Below are 17047 nucleotides of genomic sequence, written 5' to 3'. Positions count from 1 at the left end.
AGGCTGCAGATGTGTTAAACGACCATGCCAGCGGTCAGCTGCAAAGCTGTGCCTGTGCAAAACAGCTCTCAGTGGCCCTGCTCCACGTGTCCCATCCCCCAGCTCAGCCTGGTGGGAAGGGGTGAGGACATCCTATACGTATTATTCTCTAATATTTCCTGAACACCCTGAATTCTGGACCCCATTACAAGTCCCTATTTGGGGGACCCCCTTGGCAGCACCCTGTTACAGGAGCACATCGGCACACTCAGGGCACACAGCACGAGGCCAGTGGTCTGGCAAGGACTGGTCTGTTCTTGGCAAAGCCATCAGTGGACCTTGGTCTTCAGTCAGGGTTACGTGGACGCGCTTGCCGTCTGTAATCATCTGTCCACAGACACTTGTCATTGGGACATCGTGGAGCTGGAAGAGCAGACAGGTACTGGAGACGCCTCAGTGGGACCCAGGGGAGCCGCGGGTGAGGGGTGGACCCTACTCCGTGCCTGGATCTGTATCAGGAGAGTAGAAGCCAAGTGTTACTGTAACAGTTTAATTTAGGGTACCGGGGGTCCAGGGAACAGTAATCTTAGGAAGCAGCTGCCTCCAAGGAGGCCAAGGGAGGAAGGCGGAGTTTCTGGACCTGGCAATATGCGGGAGGGGACAGATAAGGACTCTGCTCTGAGGGGGGCTGGCCCCACAACTGATGGGGAAAGTGCCCTTCAGCCGAGATTCAGCCACTGGGGAAGTGGGTGCAACCTTGCTGGTGCCGCGGTAGCTCTGAGAGGGGTGCCCCATGGGAGCTGGGACTCAGGCCTCTGGGGGAAGGGTTCTCCTGGGCTGCTGCAGCACCCTGAGGGAATGGGTTGAGGTTGCTACCTGGCACAGGTGCTGCTAAGAGCCATCCCTGGGATGCCAGAGGTGCCTTCCTCCCGCCGCCGTGTCTCCCCTGTGCCGGTGGTGGAGCCTAGCAGGACCTACAGAGCAGAGGCCAGGCTGGAGCTGAGCGTGCAGCTGGACAGGGGCAGGCAGACAACTCGAGGTGCTGGAGAAGGCAGCTGTCTTGCTGTGGCCTCCAGCAGCCCCGTCCCAGGCCAGTACCTCTGTTCAGGAGAATGATGCCGCTGCTTGGCGGGCAGCTTTGGGAACTAGCTCGGGTTCGGCCTGCAAAACACTCCCGACCCGCAGGGATGTCTGCCCTTTGGCCAGAGCGGGAGCCAGAGTCCCTTGGAGGCCCGCAGTAGGAGGAGGGAGTGGGCAGTTATTACCCTGTGAGGCTCGTCCGGGCGGACCGCGGTGGGTCCGGCCCTCGGGACGGGAAGTGTATGTCGAGGCCCCACCTGGGAGGTGCAGGACGCCGGTCGAGGCCCGCTGCCTCCGCAGCGGGCTGTGGCATTGCGGAGCGCCGGGGCTCAGGGGGCACTCCTCGGAACCGGAGGCGGGGCCTGAGACAGGGGACGGACAGAGGGGGCGGAGCTTGAGGACCTGGGCGGGCCCCTGGGGAGGGCGTGGCAGCGAGGGCCGCCTCGCGCAGGCTCAGTCCTGCCCGCCCTGGGCCCTGGGGCTCCGGTTTCTCGAGGACGACGCCGGCCGCAGCGCCCAGGACGGGGACGCGTGCGTGAGTGCGCGCGCGCGTGTCCGCCAGGGTTTGAGCGGAAGGGCCGCGGGCTGCGGGACAGAGCGGCGGCCGTGGTGGCGGAGGCGCAGGGCCGGGAGCGCAGGCGCTGTTTGCGGGGCCGACCCTGTCTGGCGGCGTCTGTCACGTGACCACTCGGGCGCGCGCGCCCGGCGGTTCTCGCGGGGACGAGCCTGAGCGCGCTCTGCGCCCTCCGAGCGGCCCCGGCCGCATTCTCGGTCCGTCCTGACGTGAAGGGCCGGGGCGGGTAGCTGGTCCCCTGGGGCGGGGGGCGCCGCGGGGGGCCCTGCTGGGGGCGCCTTTTCTGAGGTCACACAGCGGCGGGAGCGCCTCCCAGACGGCGCTGCGGTGGTCAGAGCGGCAGAGGGCGGAGGTAGCCGCCCGACACCTGTCCCCTCCCACCGGTGCGGTGCGGTGCGGTGCGGTGCGGAGCGGAGTCCCCGTGCGGAGCCACGTGGGCAGCCAGGGCGGCTCCCTCACCCACGCGTTCTGCTTCTGCACTGTTTAAACCTGCGGTATCATATACGTAAAACAAAGTTGGCCACTTTAGCCGTTCTTAAGGGTGCCGCTTAGTGGCAGTCGCCCCTCTCCTTTGAACGCCTCGAATCCTGGTTCTGCCCCGAAGGAAGGGGGCTGAAGCCCAGGGCGGCTGCGCCCTGGTCGGGAGGCGCTTCCTGCAGGGGGACCCCCCCCCCCCATCGCGGGCCGGGGTCTCCCGCCCCATGCCCCCCGGCCTGCCCTCCCTTTCCACCTCCCTAACCCTGCGCCCTTCCCGGGGCAGTCACTTCCTTCGCGGCCCCCGCTGGTCCAGGGTTACAGGGCCGCTCACTTGCTTTTCAGGACAAGAGCTATGGTGCCCCGTCTGTCGCCCGGGTGGCCGTCACGGCTCTTCTGGTGGCGAGCGGCCCGCACTCCCGGGGCCTACGGGCAGCCAAGCACCGGGAACGGGGCGTCCAGGGTCCCCCCGGGCGTCAGCCCTCGGGGGCTCGCGGGCGGCGGTCCCGCGGTTCGCAGAGGCAGCTCCTCCCCATCCTCCCGGGGCCCCGAGGTGGCGCTGACTTGCGAGCGCTACCCCGTGCGGCGGCTGCCCTTCTCCGAGGTGTCTGAGGAAGACCTGGCCTCCTTTGAGCGCATTGTCCCCGGGAGGGTCGTCACAGACCCGGAGGAGCTGGAGGCCTCCAACGTGGACTGGCTGAGAACCATGCGAGGTGAGCGAGGGTCCCGCGCACCTGTCTCGTGCACGCTGGTGACTGTAGGAGTTTATCGGTGGTGCAGGATGCCGTCGGACTTCCAGGAGGAGGCAGTCCCCTGGCTGCTCCCAGGGGCCTGTGTGTTCATGACTCACGTGCTTGTAGCTCCTGGGTCAGCTCTGGAGGCCACGGGTGTGAAACCCAGGTGTCTGCAGGGCTGCACTCCCTCTGGAGGGTCCAGGGCGGGTCTGTCCTGCCTCTCCTGCCTTTGGGCACGCCCTTGGCTGCCTACTCGTCTCTGCCTCTGCCACCACAGGGGATGTAAGAAACGCCCAAAGTTGTAGAGGATATTTGTGAATTTATTTGAGCCAAACTGAGGACATATGCTGGGCAGCAAGATTTCAAATGCTCCAGAAAATAACAGCTTTGCAGCTTTTTTGCATCCGAAGTTAAGGAGGGACCACAGGAAGAGTACAGGAGAGTGGGATCGGGTTACAGGAGAGGTAACGGGATTATGCGTTCATCTGAGGGTGGTTATGCTCATTTCTAAACTGTGTGATTGTACCTACACAAGAACAAGGAATGGGGCTGCTTGAGGCAAGGACAAACCTTTTCCGGAAAAGTCTTGTGCCAAGGGAGGGACTGCCCGCCATGGCCTGCCCACTTAGGACTTTGTGATCAGATCACCTGGGAGGTCACTTCCATAGAACCCTCTCTTTGGGCCACATTCCCTGTGCGTCTCTGTCTCACCTTCCCCTTCCTTCCTCTTATAAGCACACTTCTCTCTGGATTTGCAGCCACCCTCACCCAGGAGAGCCCCGTCTCAGGACCCTTAGGTTGTCCCTGCTGTAAAGACCCTTTGTCCAGATCAGGTCGCCCTCGCAGGCTCTGAGGGCGGGTGTGGGCATGCCTTCAGGGGCCGTTCCTCCTAGAGCGAGACACAGGGTTGCTGGTCTGGCTGCCCCTAGTTTCTTCTCCCACCACACCGGCCCCCCTGTCCCCGCCTCAAATGCACGCACCAGCTTGGGGTGGGGGTGGAGGGGGGTGTCAGCCTCCTGGGCCCAGCAGGCCCTTCTGATTACAAAGCTCGGGAAGCCGGTCCCCCGTGTCCTCTCCGGAGACGGTGTCAGAGATGATATAACCTGCCCACTCACACATCACAGAAACCAGCCCGTGCTCTTGCCGTGACGGCAGGAGAGCCTGGAGACACGCAGTCCACTGCAGAATGGAGCCCCGAAGCCTGTGAAGGGGGCAGCGGGTCCCCAGGCTGCGCCTGGTGGGCGCGGGGTGCGGACGCACAGTGGAGGGTGTGCTCAGCCGTGGCCGCAGCAAGCTCTGTGCTGTTGGTGCGGTTCCAGGCCAGAGTGGAGGGTCCTGGCAAGTGGGACCAGGGTGCAGGCTCAGGAGTGGAGGCGGCTCTTCCCTTTGGGGAGGCTGGTGACTCTGGAGGTCCCTAGGCCATTCTTCAGTGCCAGAGCGCCAGGGAGCCCCCCTCTGCCCGCTGAGCAAGGGCCCCCTCAGGAGACGCTGCCCTGTTGAGAGCAGCTGCACAGGGCCTGGGGGCTCACAGGCGCCCTGGAGGCAGGAGCAGGCGATGCCCACTCTGGGCTCAGCCAAGCCGGGTGCCTGTCTTGGCTCATTGCTGTGGCCTGGCGGCGCCGGCGGATGGACTGCAGAACGGGGCTGCGTCTCACCAGGAGGTAGGACCCCAGCAGGGCTAGTGCTCACGGTGTGGGCTCTTCTGTTCCTGGGGCTTCCAGAGCCTTGGGAGCAGTCCCCTGCCTGGGCTCGGCTGGCTGTCTCCTGGGGACCCCTCTCTCTGGTCGGCACTTTCCCTGGGAAGCCTGGCAGCGGGCAGCCCTGTAGAAAAGCCCCTGTATGCAGTTTTCTTCAGAGAGAATGCATGTCTAAACATCTGCTCATTTAAAATTTTAATCTCAGAGTTAATATAGAAAACATAGGCGAGTAAAAGCTGATCAGTACCTTCTGTATTAGTTAAAACTGAGATTTTATTTGAAATGGTTATTGTCATTGAACATCTCCTCCTTTAAAAACTAGACCATGTGCTCCTGGGTGAGCTGCACAGACCTTAGTGAGCGCCTCGCTGTGTGCCTGCCCCAAGGGGAAGGTCAGGCCCTGGACAGGAGAGGGACAGGAGGCTCACTGAGCAGCAGGAGCAAGGTGGGCCGCACACCAGGCTGTCGTGAGTGCTGAGGAGGCTGTTTTCTCTGGGCCTGGGAAAGCTGCCTGGAAGGGTGTTCCTGGGGCAGGAACAGCCAGCACAAAGCCTCTGAGCAGGGCTGCACTTGGCCTGTCTGAGGAGCCAGGAGATCCCTGTGGGGCTGCAGTGGGTGAAGGAGGGAGAGGGTCAGAGAGTGAGGGGGCTGGGCCATCAAGGTCTCAAGGGCTGTGTGAGTCCTGCCTTTTCCTGTGAGCTGAGAGGGAACCACCCGAGGGCAGTGAGTGGAGTGGAGCCCCTGCCCCTCTGACGGTGACGGCAGTGGGAGGAGGGCAGGGGCTGCGAGGGGCAGAGGCGCCGTCTGGTGAGGCGTGGCACCCCTGCCCAGGGGAGGATGCAGTGCTGAGGCACGGCCGCAGGGCAGGGGTCCTCAGCAGACCAGCCGGTGGCTGAGATGAGGGTGGGGGGGATGACAACCGGACCTCACAGCCCCGGGAAGAGCCGGGAGGAAGGACCTGTGCTCGATGTGCCTCCTGCCTCTGCAGCCTCCGCTCGTCCAGTCCAGTTTCTCTCAGCAAAACAGACATGCAGAAGGCGGGCGGCAGTGGCTGGGGATGCCCGTGGACCAGTCTGGGGGACCCCCACCAGCCGTGCTGGGGCTCAGACTGTGCCAGAATTGTAACCAGTGACTAAAAGAAGAGCCGGTCACACTGGTATGGTGGAATTGCTAAGTAAGTAAATACAGGAGACCGAAGAAAGGCCCCTCTTCACAGCGTAAGATCTGTTCATCGGTGTAGGAGGGTTGGTGACAGTCACCATTTAGCAACCACCCTGAGGACTGCTTCAGGCAGGAAAGGCAACAGATGCTGAATTCGCGGGTGAACTTGGAGCAGCCACAGGGCGTCTACACAGTGTCAAGTGTCTGCCCACAGATACTTAGGAACTTGCAGTGGAGAAGCCAGGCCGGTGCCCCTCCCTCTCCTCCGGCCACCTACACCACGACTGCAGTCGGCGCCTGCTGCCAGCCTTTCCACCTCCCCGCAGTGCACGGACTGACCTCTGTTGTCCTTGAGGATTGCAGTGACCCTGGTTGTGTGGTTACCTCACCGAGGAAGTAGAACCTTCTTTGTCCCCGAGTGCAGACCGGGGAGGCCCCTTCCCTGTACATAATGCTTTGTTTCTGTCTCAGGCTGTAGCAAGGTGCTGCTGAAGCCCCGGACAACGGAGGAGGTGTCCCACATCCTCAGGTAGGAAGCCGACAGCCTGTTCAGGGCTGAGCCCCGAACCTTGGAACCTTGGGCGCTGGGCCAGGCACAGCGTGGGAGTGGCTGCAGACTCCCAGGAAAGGGACCTTTTCTTGAAATGTGTATTTCTTGATTTTTTTATATCAACAAGCCATCATGTTTATTGTAGGAGAACTGGAAAACATAGAAAACCATAAAGAAAAAACTGCAAAAGCAACCACTCCTTTCAACTCCAAAGATAGCACCCGGTGGCATTTGGTTTGCCCCACTAGTGTCTTTTCCACTTGTGGGTGGTTTTGTGGTTATCACATTGTAGCTAAGACGTTGTAGTTGCGGCCTTTTTTCTATTTAGCAAATCTGTGTTCATTTATTGGTACAAATTATTCTTCTGGGCCATTTTTTGTGCCATTTTTTAAAAACGTTTTATGTATTTTTAGAGAGAAGGGGAGGGGGGAGAAAGAGAGGGAGAGATACATCTATCAGTTGCCTCTCGAGCGCCCCCAACCAGCCACCTGACCTGCAGCCCAGGCCTGTGCCCTGCCCGGACTTGGACCGGCGACCTTTCGGTTCACAGGCCAGTGCTCAGTCCGCTCAGCCACCCCAGCCAGGGCGCCCATTCCACTTTGACCCACGAAAGGTGCCCGCCCCGTGCGTGCCCTACAATTTGCACTCCCCCCACGTTGCCAGGCCGCACGGAGCTGGCCCCAGGTCTCCCGGGGCTGTGCGGCGCCCCTCCGTGCACCCCTCTCCGAGTGCGTCGCTGGAGGCCGGGCCCTGCAGCCTGGGTTTGCCTGATCGCTGCCCGCGTAGCCAGGCGCTGACCTGGAGTGTGTCTCGAGGGTCTGTGGCGTGGGCCTGGGGAGAGGGGCCTGACACCCCACCCGTGCTGGTCCCAGGTACTGTCACGGGAGGAACCTGGCTGTGAACCCCCAGGGCGGCAACACGGGCCTGGTGGGGGGCAGCGTCCCCGTCTTCGATGAGGTCATCCTGTCTACTGCCCTCATGAACCAGGTCATCAGCTTCCACAGTGTGTCTGGTGAGCCTGGCCGCCTGTCGGTGCCGTCCCCGTCCTCCTCCTCCGCGGCTGGGGCCTGGGGAGGAGGGCGAGCTCTGTCCCGGCCCTGCCCTCTGGGCGTGGCCGCTCAGGGGGTGTTATTTAGTGGTGACTTACCTTGTGGGCTTGAGGGGAAGGGGATGGGCTGTCACTGCGGCTCCTGTGGACGCTGACGTTTCCTGGCCACAACCACCTTTTGGGTGTGTGAGGTCACCTGCGTGTGAGGGGCTTCCTGCTCGGGCGTGGCGGCTTCGTGCCGCTGGGCTGTTCCGTGTGGCGGGGGCACCCGGGCACCGCAGGGCGTTCATCGGCACGCCTGGCCTCCACCCACTCGACACCCGCGACCAGAAACGTCCCCAGACCTGTCACACGTGCCCTGGGAGGGCGGAAGCGCCCCTGGTTGAGGGCGACTGTCTCAGAGCAGCCCTCTCTGCTCCTCCCTCCCACGAGCATGCACATGCGTGTGTGTGCACACGGGTGTGTGCGTGTGTGTGCATGTGTGCACGTGTGTGTTCCCTCTCAGTTTTGCCTTCCCAGTGTTTCCTCTTTTTCACGGCACTCCCGGAGACGCCTTTTTGGGGAGGGATGGGGCGCCTGTGCCTTTTGCAGGTCCACGGTGGCCGCTCCCGGGGTGGGGAGGTGCGCAGACAGCACCGAGGTGGCTCTGCTTTTTCGGCAGGGACCCTGGTGTGCCAGGCGGGGTGTGTCCTGGAGGAGCTGAGCCGGTACGTGGAGGAGCGGGGCTTCGTCGTGCCCCTGGACTTGGGAGCGAAGGGCAGCTGCCACATCGGGGGGAACCTGGCGACCAACGCCGGTGGCCTGCGGTTGCTGAGATACGGCTCGCTGCGGGGGACCGTGCTGGGCCTGGAAGCGGTGAGCTGGGAGCTGCTGCTGGGCATCCCAGTGCGGCTCGGCCCCCGTGTCCCCCCGCCCCGGTCTCAGGGCTCAGCTGTCCTGGGCACTTCCCAGCCCCGTCATTCAGCCGTCCAGGTGCCTGCAAGGTCTGCCCTGTGCCTGGGGCTCGGGTGCGTCCGCCTTTGAGGGCCCCCAGCCACGTGGACGCTGGGGTGGTGCCAGCGCTGCCCTCAGTCCCAGGGGGCGCAGGCGGTGCGATTCCCAGCCGGGAAGAGTCCTCCCGTCAGCCTGACCGGGTGACCCCAGGCCCTGCCTCCGGCCCCTGCCTCCCTGGACTGTGGCTGGTACGTGAGCGCCCTGCTCCTCCTCTCCCTCGCCAGGTGCTCGCCGACGGCACCGTCCTGAACTGCCTCACCTCCCTGAGGAAGGACAACACGGGCTACGACCTGAAGCAGCTCTTCATCGGGTCGGAGGGCACCCTGGGGGTCATCACCGCCGTGTCCATCCTGTGTCCGCCCAAGCCCGGGGCCGTGAATGTGGCCTTGCTCGGTAGGTGGCGCGCCTGCCGCCGGGAGCCGCTTCTCCGGGCTGCCCTGTCCGAGCGGGGGCAGGGGTTGAGGGGGAGGGTGGACGGGGCCCTGCTGGACACCCTGTTTCTCCAGGCTCCTCGCCCTTCCCAGAGGGGCCCAGGGCCTGGCCAGGGTGTTCGGGCCGGCCCGCCGTCGGGCCTGCAGGCTCCGGGCAGAACCGCCTCGTCCCGTAACAGGACCGGCTTCCCAGCTCTCTGGTCGGCTCTGCTGTCGGGGGCCCCGGCCCAGATGCTGCGGGAAACGGTGTCCCTTGGCGCAAGGCCAAGGACACGTGTCTTCGTTACGTGGGGTGATCGGGCGGATGCCCGGTCTCGCACCTTGTTCTTCTGGAAGCTTCCGCTGGCCCCGAGTCCCAGTGCAGTCAGTCCCCTCAGTGTCCCCCTGCTGGGCCGGTCGGTGTCGTCGTCGGGGCACCGTCTGTGCCTTCCCCTCCCGACCTGCTCGTTCCCGAGAGGCCCCGCGGCTGGGCTGGGCGTGCAGGCGTCCTCCCACCTGCCCTCCCGTCTCTCACCTGCTCCCCCCCTCCGCCCCCTCACTGGCCGTGCGGCTGCCCATCTGCTTAGTCCCCAATGTTCCCTTCGCCCCCGGCCGGCCCCTCTGCACGGCTCGCGCAGGGCCACGTGCTCCTCGGACGTGCACGGTGGGCTTCCTGGGGCCTCCCCAGTCCCGGCCCCTCTCTCCAGGACGTCTTCCTGGCCTCTCCGTGACCCCCGACCCCACCCCACAGCCGGGTGTCTCGGGCCTTCCCACCTTTGGCAGTCTGCCCGGTCCCTTCTGCCTCTGGCCACTGGACGGTCAGCTCCCCTGACCTGGGCCCCTCCGCAACCTGTCCATGTTCCGTGAGCGTGTCCTGACCGAGTTACCAGCGTCCAGTGGAGTCGGGGGCGCCCCGTGAGCGAGAGAAGCACCACTCGGCTGTTCGCAAGGGGGACCGTGCTTCGCCCTGTGTGCACTCACCCTCCAGCTGCTGCTCTCGTTCCCCCGCCCCCGCGCACGTGGGCATCCTCAGCGAGCCTTGTCCACCTTCACCTTCGAGTCCCGTGAAGTGCGTGCCGGCTGGCCAGCGGCCTTTCCCTCGGCCGTGCCTCTGCCGCTCTGCTCGGCCGCCTCGCTCGCCCGCCGGGAGTTGGGCGGGCGGGCGGGCTGCGTTCCGGGGGCCCGGGTGGCAGTGGGTGAGGCCCTGGCGGCGATGGGTGAGGTCCTGGCGGCGTGTGCCTGAGGCGCTGGCCCTGTGCCCTGTGCAGGTTGCCCGGGCTTTGCTGAGGTTCTGCAGACTTTCAGCACCTGCAAGGGGATGCTGGGAGAGATCCTGTCGGCGTTCGAGTTCATGGACACCGAGTGCATGCGGCTGGTCCAGCACCACCTCCTCCTCGCCTGCCCGGTGCAAGGTACTGGCCCAGCCGCCTGCTGCCCCTTCTGTGCCGCCCGCCGCCCGGGATGGCTCAGGCCAGCAGGCCTTCGTCCTGTGCACGGGGGAGGCGGGAAGGACACAGCCCCTCTGCAGCTGTGGCGTCCGCAGGACGGGTTGAGCATGGGGCTGTCGCAGGGGCGGAGGCGTGCCAGAGGGGCGGTCCTGTCCCCGGGATGGAGGGCCCGACGTCCTGACACGCTCAGCCTCAGACCTCAGCGAGCCAGTGACACGTGCAGCACACGTGTGGCCCCCGTTCCCGGTCCCCGCTGGAGGCCTCGGCGACTTTGCTTCTGAGGTCGCCCTGAGGGAGCAGCCTGTCTGAGCGGCCCCAGCGGAGCCCCACGGACTGGGTGACTGTGACGAGACGAGTTTATTCCGGACGGTTCTGGAGGCTGGAAATCCAGCCTCAAGGCACCGTCAGGGTTGGTTTCTGCTGAGGCCGCTTCCTGGCATGCAGACGGCCGCCTCCCCAGAGTCCCGTCTGAGTCGCCGCCTCCTCCTCCTCGTGCGAGGGCACCAGCCCCCCAGGGCCGGGTCGGGTCGGGACTGGGGCCCCACCCTGCGGTCTCACTTCCCCTGCCAGCCTCCTCAGAGGCCCGATCTCCACGAGGCCACGTGGGAGGTGGGTTAGGGCCTCACGAGGGAACCTGGGGGATGGGGAAGGACACATTGCAGCCCAGAACCATCGTGATTAGGCAGCGGTCTTCATGCTCTGAATTTTGGATGAGATGCTACTCTTAGTACAAAGTAGGAAACAGTGTAAAAGTCCAGTGGTGGGCCGCAGCCCCCGGGTGGACGGCAGGTCTCCTGGGGTTTGGGAAGAGTGGCCCCCTGCGGCCTGGGGCACCCCTGGCCCATCCCTGGGGTCACCTGGGCTGTTCCTGGTGAGCATGGGTTGTCACAGTGACAGACCCGCCCTCCGGTCGTCTGGACTCTGCCCCGGCAGAGAGCCCCTGCTCGGATGCGGCCCCCAGCCCCGTTGGCGCCTCGGCGGCTGTCAGGGGCCCCTCCGCCGCGCTGACCCACAGCTGACCCCCAGCTCCCTGACCTGGCTGAACCGTCTCTGCCCCTGCTCTCTGCCCCTCCAGAAAGCCCCTTCTACGTGCTGGTCGAGACCTCGGGCTCCAGAGTGGAGCACGACGCCGAGAAGCTGGGCAGCTTCCTGGACCAGGCCCTGGGCTCCGGCCTGGTGACCGACGGGACGCTGGCCACCGACCAGAGGAAAGTCAAGGTGAGCGTGCGGGCGTCCTCGGCCGCCCCCCCCCCCCCCGGCCCTTCTGCTCTGGGCCGCGCGGGAGGCCTGGCGCCCGGCTGCCGGTGGTGGTTGTGGCTGGACACGAGCCGCTGTCCCGGCCTTGATGGGGGAGCCTCCTCGGAAGCGCCCTCTCAGCGTCTGGGCCACCGGGGCCGCGTTTTAAACCGGCGGGCAGAACCGTGTGGGCCGTGGGGCCGGCGCGATGCCAAGCCCGTCCCGGGGTGCGGTGGTTTCTGAGGACGACTCAGCACCAAGAAGGACTCGTGGTCGTCTGAGGCCAGAGGAAGGAGCAGGGGTCCTGGGGCAGGGGAGCTGCTGACACCGTCACAGGCCTCGTCCTGCCTCCCCCGCGGCCCCCCCGTGTGTGGAGCGGGGCCGGCAGGGGCAGGAAGTCTGTGGGGACGTGGGCAGGACAGGGCCTGAGTGGCTCTGATTTGCGGTGAGTGGACAGTGGGATCTGGTTGTCTCTCAGTGGTGGGTCATTGACTTTATTTCTTTACTTGATCGTTAAACCCCTTTCTCCGCAGTTATTGGTACTTTATGTTAGTGAGATGTCATTTGTAAGGAGTTGCAACAACACCCGGCAGGGGCCCCAGTCGAACGCTGTGGCTGGGCTGCCTCAGCTACCGCTGCGCCCACCAGTGTCCCCCACCCTCCCTCGCCCCCTCGCAGGCAGAGCCGGAGGGGCCACCACTGTGCTCCAGGCGGCAGGTCACAGCAGCCTGGGTGGGGACCCTCCCTGCTGTCCTCCTGCGGGGGCAGGAATGCGCTGGTCCTGGCTCCACAGCCCAGTTCTCAGGCAGTGGTGCTCAGGGGTCCGGTGACGTGGGCGGCAGGGGCGGGAAGATGGGGGGACCAGCTTCCCCCACAGATGAGAGGGAGTGGGGGGAGCACCCAGATGGGGTGCAGGGCAGGGGCAGGGTTGGGATGACACGTGTCCCCAAGGAGCACTGAGCTCAGGTGGGATGGAGGGAGTGCCCCGGGGGGCCTTAGCCAGTGGGACGGGAGCCGTGGCAGGAGGAGCAGCGTGGGTGGCTCGGGGGGGGGGGCCTTGCTGGGCTCTGGGTGTGTGGGGGCTGGGCCAGGAGGACCTGCCGATGGTCGGGGTGCTGCCAGACCCATGGGGTGGGGAAACTCGATGAGGGAGTTGGGGAAACCCGTTACGTCAGGGGCGTTCGTGGCACTGCGCTCACGTTGTAAACAGAAGGGGCATCCTTGCCTCGTCGAGATGCCACCGTCACGCTTCTGGGGGCAGTGGGGGTCCTGGGGGCCGTGGGGACGGGAGTGGGGACGGGGCCTGGGCTGGGCCGCGGGGCCCAGTGGCGGCGCAGCACACGGTCTCGCTCCCCCGGGAGGTGGGGGGGCGTCGGGCGTCCGCAGTGACGGGCTCACCAGCGCAGGCCCGCGCCGGCAGGCCGAGTGTGCCCCGGCAGCACGGCCCTGAGAGCCTCTCTCCCCGCCGTCCCCGCCCCGGCCGCCCCCGCCCCTGCCCACCCGTGTGCCGCGGGGTATGCCCTGAGCGTCCTCCATCACTGCCCGCCCCGCCCTGCCCGGAAGGGGCCCTCCATGCTGCCTTGGGGCCGCGTGTGGGGCCTCGCCGAGCACAGAGTGCTGGTCGGGAGCCCGTGCCTGCCACGGCACAGCAGTGTCAGCCGGACGCGCCGGCAGGTGCTGACCGGCCCGTGTCCCCCTGCCCCCCCTGCCCCCCCTGCCCCCCCGCCCCCTCTGCCCAGATGCTGTGGGCCCTGCGGGAGAGGATCACCGAGGCGCTGAGCCGGGACGGCTACGTGTACAAGTACGACGTCTCTCTGCCCGTGGACCAGCTCTACGACCTCGTGACCGACCTGCGCGCCCGCCTTCGCCCGCCGGCCAAGCACGTGGTGGGCTACGGCCACCTGGGTGAGCAGAGCCGGGCAGGGACGGCTAGCCTCAGGCTGGCGCAGCCCGCGGCGGCCGGCTCTCAACAGTGGTGGGGGGACCCCGGGGACCAGAGGTTCCTGACCATCCATCTCCCGGAGTCCCTCGGGCAGTCTGGGGAAGAGTGCCGCTGGGCGCGGGGGGCCCCTGGGCGCAGTAGGGTGCGGACCCTGAACCCGGAGTCGGAGCAGGACCCAGGTCCCGGCCCCCGTGAGGGCAGCCCTGACCCTCGTTAGGGGCGGCGCGGGGCAGGTTCTGCAGCTCGCCCGGGGGGTGGAGCCTCAGGAAGAGGCAGCAGTGACTGCACTGGAAGTGGGTGATTCTGTCCCTCAAACAGCCTTCAGGGGGCAGAGGCAGCAAAGCTGGGGACGTGCAGCCCTCGTGTTTAGGGAGGGGCGGGGGGTTGGCACGGTCAGGACAGTGGGGGGTCAGTGCGGGCAGCGCCCACACGGCAGGGGTCAGAACGGGGGTGACGTGCGGGCGCCAGGCCTTCGCCCCGAGGCGGGGCTGGGGTGGACCGCGGATCCGTGCGTCCCCCATGGGGCGCCGCTGTGCCCTGGGCCACGGTGAGGACACCGCTGGGAAGGCGGTGGGCAGAGGGTTCTCGCCCCCTGCGAGACCTGGGGTGGGCGTCGAGACGGCTGGGGGCCTGTCCCTCGACAGGGAGCAGGTGACCCCCCACCCCCTGCGGCTGACGGGCCCCATTCCTGGGGCGAGCCCTGCTCGGCCCCTGTCCTGGCGTCTGTCTCGGGCCCACGTAGGTCTGTGTGGGGCGTCCCCAGGTGTCTCCGTGGGTGACGTGGCGGCAGGAGGGCCCTTGCCTCTGTAGGTGCACGCAGGGCAGCTGCCGTTGGCCTCTTGCTGGGAGCTCCCTCCTCAAGCGGCCGGGAGAGCCTGCCGGTGAGGACCAGAGGCCGGCGTCGGTGGGCGTCCGGCCCCTTCTCCTCCCGGGCTGGTCCTGCGGTTTTTCTGGCCAAGCACTTGGCCGTGTCCTCTGGGGTTCCGCACACGTCGGCACCCCGTGGTGCCTGCTGCTGCTGCGGCCGTCTCCTGGCTCGGGCGGGGCCTGTGCGCCCGATGCTGAGCGGCCTCTCGGTCTCACCGGAGGGGCAGCGCCGGCCCCCTCTCTCCAGGGCGCTCACTCCCTGCTCCGCTCCTTCCCGCCCTCGGGTTCCATCCCCGTTCCCAGGTGTGTCCTGCTGCTTTGTGACTGCGGGAGCGAGGGACTCGGCCCGGCGGTTTTCAGCGTGTCTTTCCTAACACAAGTGCTTAAATGTCCCCCCACGTCCCAGCCTGGCTGCCCCCTCGCTTGTTTTAAATGTTGTCTTTGCTGACCACCTGGGAGACCCCGCGTGGCCTGAGGGCGTGCCGGGACAGGAGTGGCCACGCGGTCGCCGTGGCCCTGGGTCCGTGCGTGGTCCTGAGTGGGGCTCGGCCTCCTGTGGACTCAGCGGTGGCGCGTGGGGCCTCCGTGTGCGCCATGCTGGCAGCCCAGTGGCTGGGACCCTGCCTCCTGGCCCCTCTGCCGCCGGCCTGACCCAGCCCTGACCGGACCCCACTCCCAGGAGTGACCTCCCCTGGGGCAGCTCCAGCTCGGGGGGCTCCGGGGCGGCTGGGGCCCAAGAGCTTCCTCCTCCGCAGCCAGGGGTGGCTCCGTGTTTGCGTGGAGCCCCCCCCACCCCCCCCATTTTTTGTTGGCGTTGGTGTTATCTCTAGTTCTGAATATTTTCTTATCTGCATCGTCATTTCTTTTTTGACCCATGCATTAGGCAGCAATGTATGTGTGTGTGTGTTTTATGTATTTATTTTTCAGGCAGAGGGGAAGGGAGGGGAGAAAGAGAGAGAAACATCAATGTGTGTTTGCCTCTTGCACGCCCCCTACTGGACACCTGGACAGAAACCCAGGCACAATCCCTGACTGGGAATCGAACCGGGAACCCTTTGGTTCTCAGGCTGGCAATGAGCCACATCAGCCAGGGCAGGAATGTGGTTTTTAATTTGCAAATATGGGAGTTTTCTAGCTGTTTTAGAAATTGTTGACTTGCTGTTCATTGCACTGGAGCCGGGGACGGGGCCCGTGCCAGTCTGACCGTGGTCAGCGGCCCAGGGGGCCTGGTGTGGTCCACCTCCACCACGGTTGGGGGGGCCCCATGGTATCCGTGGGGCACCTGGGAGATGGAGCCGACCTGGGCTCTGCTGGAGAAGTGAGTCTGGTGACAGCCATCAGTGTGGTCAGACCGCAGGGCTCTCGGTCTCTGCGGCCCTGAGGGTCGCTCTCGGTGGGGAACCCTTGGACCAGGACTGGGTGGAGCCGGTGGAAGGCGGGGTGGGCGGGGCAACCTGGAGACAGAAGGGAGCTGCGGCCCCTGGGAGAGGCCGCTTCTGTCACTGCTGCAGGTCAGTGGCCAGTGCTCGAAGGGCTGGAACCAGACGGGGCAGGAAGGGCTCTCAGGGAGGGGAGGGGACTCTTGGGGGACCCTGCCTAGCCTGACCCGGGTCCCTGCCCCCCCAGGGGACGGCAACCTACACCTCAACGTGACGGCGGAGGCCTTCAGCGCACCGCTGCTGGGCGCCCTCGAGCCCTACGTGTACGAGTGGACGGCGGCCCGGCGGGGCAGCGTCAGCGCGGAGCACGGGGTCGGCTTCCGGAAGCGGGGTGCCCTCGGCTACAGCAAGCCACCTGAGGCCCTGCGGCTGATGCAGCAGCTCAAGACCCTCCTGGACCCCAAGGGCATCCTGAACCCCTACAAGACACTGCCCGTCCGGGCCTGACGGGGTGTCGGGGTCAGCGGGTGTGGCCGTGGTCCAGTCTTGGTTTTGCCCATTGGGATAGGCCTGCAGGGCTGGCCTGAGCTCGGGCCTCCGTCCCACAGGGCCACCTCTGTGGGAGGTCGCCTCCAGGCGGGCGGCTCCCATCCCCTAGCAGGTGGGGAGCGGGGCCTTCCACAGGAACTCAGAAACAGGCCAGGGGCACCCGCCTTGCTGGTGGTCCCCTGGGTCCCACCTGTGGGCTGCAGCCCTGGGAGGGGCCTGGGGCCTGGTATCTCTGCCCCCCCCCCCCGCCCCGCACCCCAGGCAGTGCGGCCCGTGCAGCAGCAATGAACCCCTGTGAACAGCCCAGGGCACTGGCCCCACCCGGGGCTGCGACCACCAGGGCCTGGCTCCCCAGGTGACACGGCACAGGTGGCTGCTGGGCCCTGGAGTGGCCGTTTCCCCAACCGCGGTCAGAGCTCAGGCACTTGCTTCTCGAACTTGGCAGTTTGTGTGATAAGTCCATGCATGTCGGCCGTGCGCCCCCGCGAAGCCCCCGTGGGCACACGTGTGTGCTCACTGAACACGGTTGCCGTGCTCCTGCTGCTCCAGTGGCCCCTCCTTGGGCCGTCCGTGTTGACCTTGGCCCCGGGGCCGTGCCGGGGCCGCGGGGGCCGTCTGGGAGGCGGGCCGCGTTTTCTCCCTCTGGCCGCCCTGCACTTCCCGTAGAAACAGAGTTAATCTGTCACTAGAGAAGTCTCGTAAAAGCCCACGGGGACGCGCCCGTGCGCCATGGTCCCCGAGCTCCCGAGCGTCGGGGGCAGCCGTCGCCCCGGACCCTGTCCTGTGCCCGCTGTGGCCCTTGGAGCCCTGCCCCACGCGGCTTTTCCCCAGTCGTCAGAAGTGGGTTGGCTCGTGTTCGTGGCCGTTGTGTGACGGAGCAAGTTTATTTTGGAGAATTAAAGTAGCGCACGAAGTGTTGAAAGGCT

The 17047-nt window shown here is 66.0% G+C and overlaps 1 protein-coding gene across 3 annotated transcripts; it reads left to right on the top strand.

The window, feature by feature from the left end:
* The first annotated feature begins 311 nt into the window (after nucleotides 1-311).
* On the top strand, nucleotides 312-17047 carry D2HGDH (D-2-hydroxyglutarate dehydrogenase). 3 transcript variants are annotated; one of them, XM_045845726.1, is made up of 10 exons: nucleotides 312-418; nucleotides 2453-2820; nucleotides 6171-6228; nucleotides 7122-7261; nucleotides 7959-8152; nucleotides 8515-8683; nucleotides 9969-10112; nucleotides 11224-11366; nucleotides 13124-13289; nucleotides 15820-17047. In XM_045845726.1, exons 2-10 carry the CDS (start codon nucleotides 2463-2465, stop codon nucleotides 16077-16079), a joined length of 1632 nt encoding a protein of 543 aa, XP_045701682.1. In that variant the 5' UTR covers nucleotides 312-418; nucleotides 2453-2462; the 3' UTR covers nucleotides 16080-17047. The 3 variants fall into 3 exon arrangements, with proteins under 3 accessions (XP_045701682.1, XP_045701681.1, XP_045701680.1); XM_045845725.1 differs by lacking the exon at nucleotides 312-418 and adding an exon at nucleotides 1483-1594; XM_045845724.1 differs by lacking the exon at nucleotides 312-418 and adding an exon at nucleotides 1603-1830.

Source organism: Phyllostomus hastatus, unplaced genomic scaffold (genome assembly GCF_019186645.2).
Source record: "Phyllostomus hastatus isolate PE091 unplaced genomic scaffold, TTU_PhHast_1.1 phas_contig_477, whole genome shotgun sequence".
NCBI classification, from domain to species: domain Eukaryota; kingdom Metazoa; phylum Chordata; class Mammalia; order Chiroptera; family Phyllostomidae; genus Phyllostomus; species Phyllostomus hastatus.
This window is presented reverse-complemented; position numbering and strand designations above follow the sequence as displayed.

Coding starts and splice junctions, on each gene's coding strand:
- D2HGDH (XM_045845726.1), top strand. CDS start 2,463: ATGGTGCCCCGTCTGTCGCCCGGGTGGCCGTCACGGCTCTTCTGGTGG. Junction 10,113..11,223: donor CCTCGCCTGCCCGGTGCAAG/GTACTGGCCCAG, acceptor CTGCCCCTCCAG/AAAGCCCCTTCTACGTGCTG. Junction 11,367..13,123: donor CCGACCAGAGGAAAGTCAAG/GTGAGCGTGCGG, acceptor CCCTCTGCCCAG/ATGCTGTGGGCCCTGCGGGA.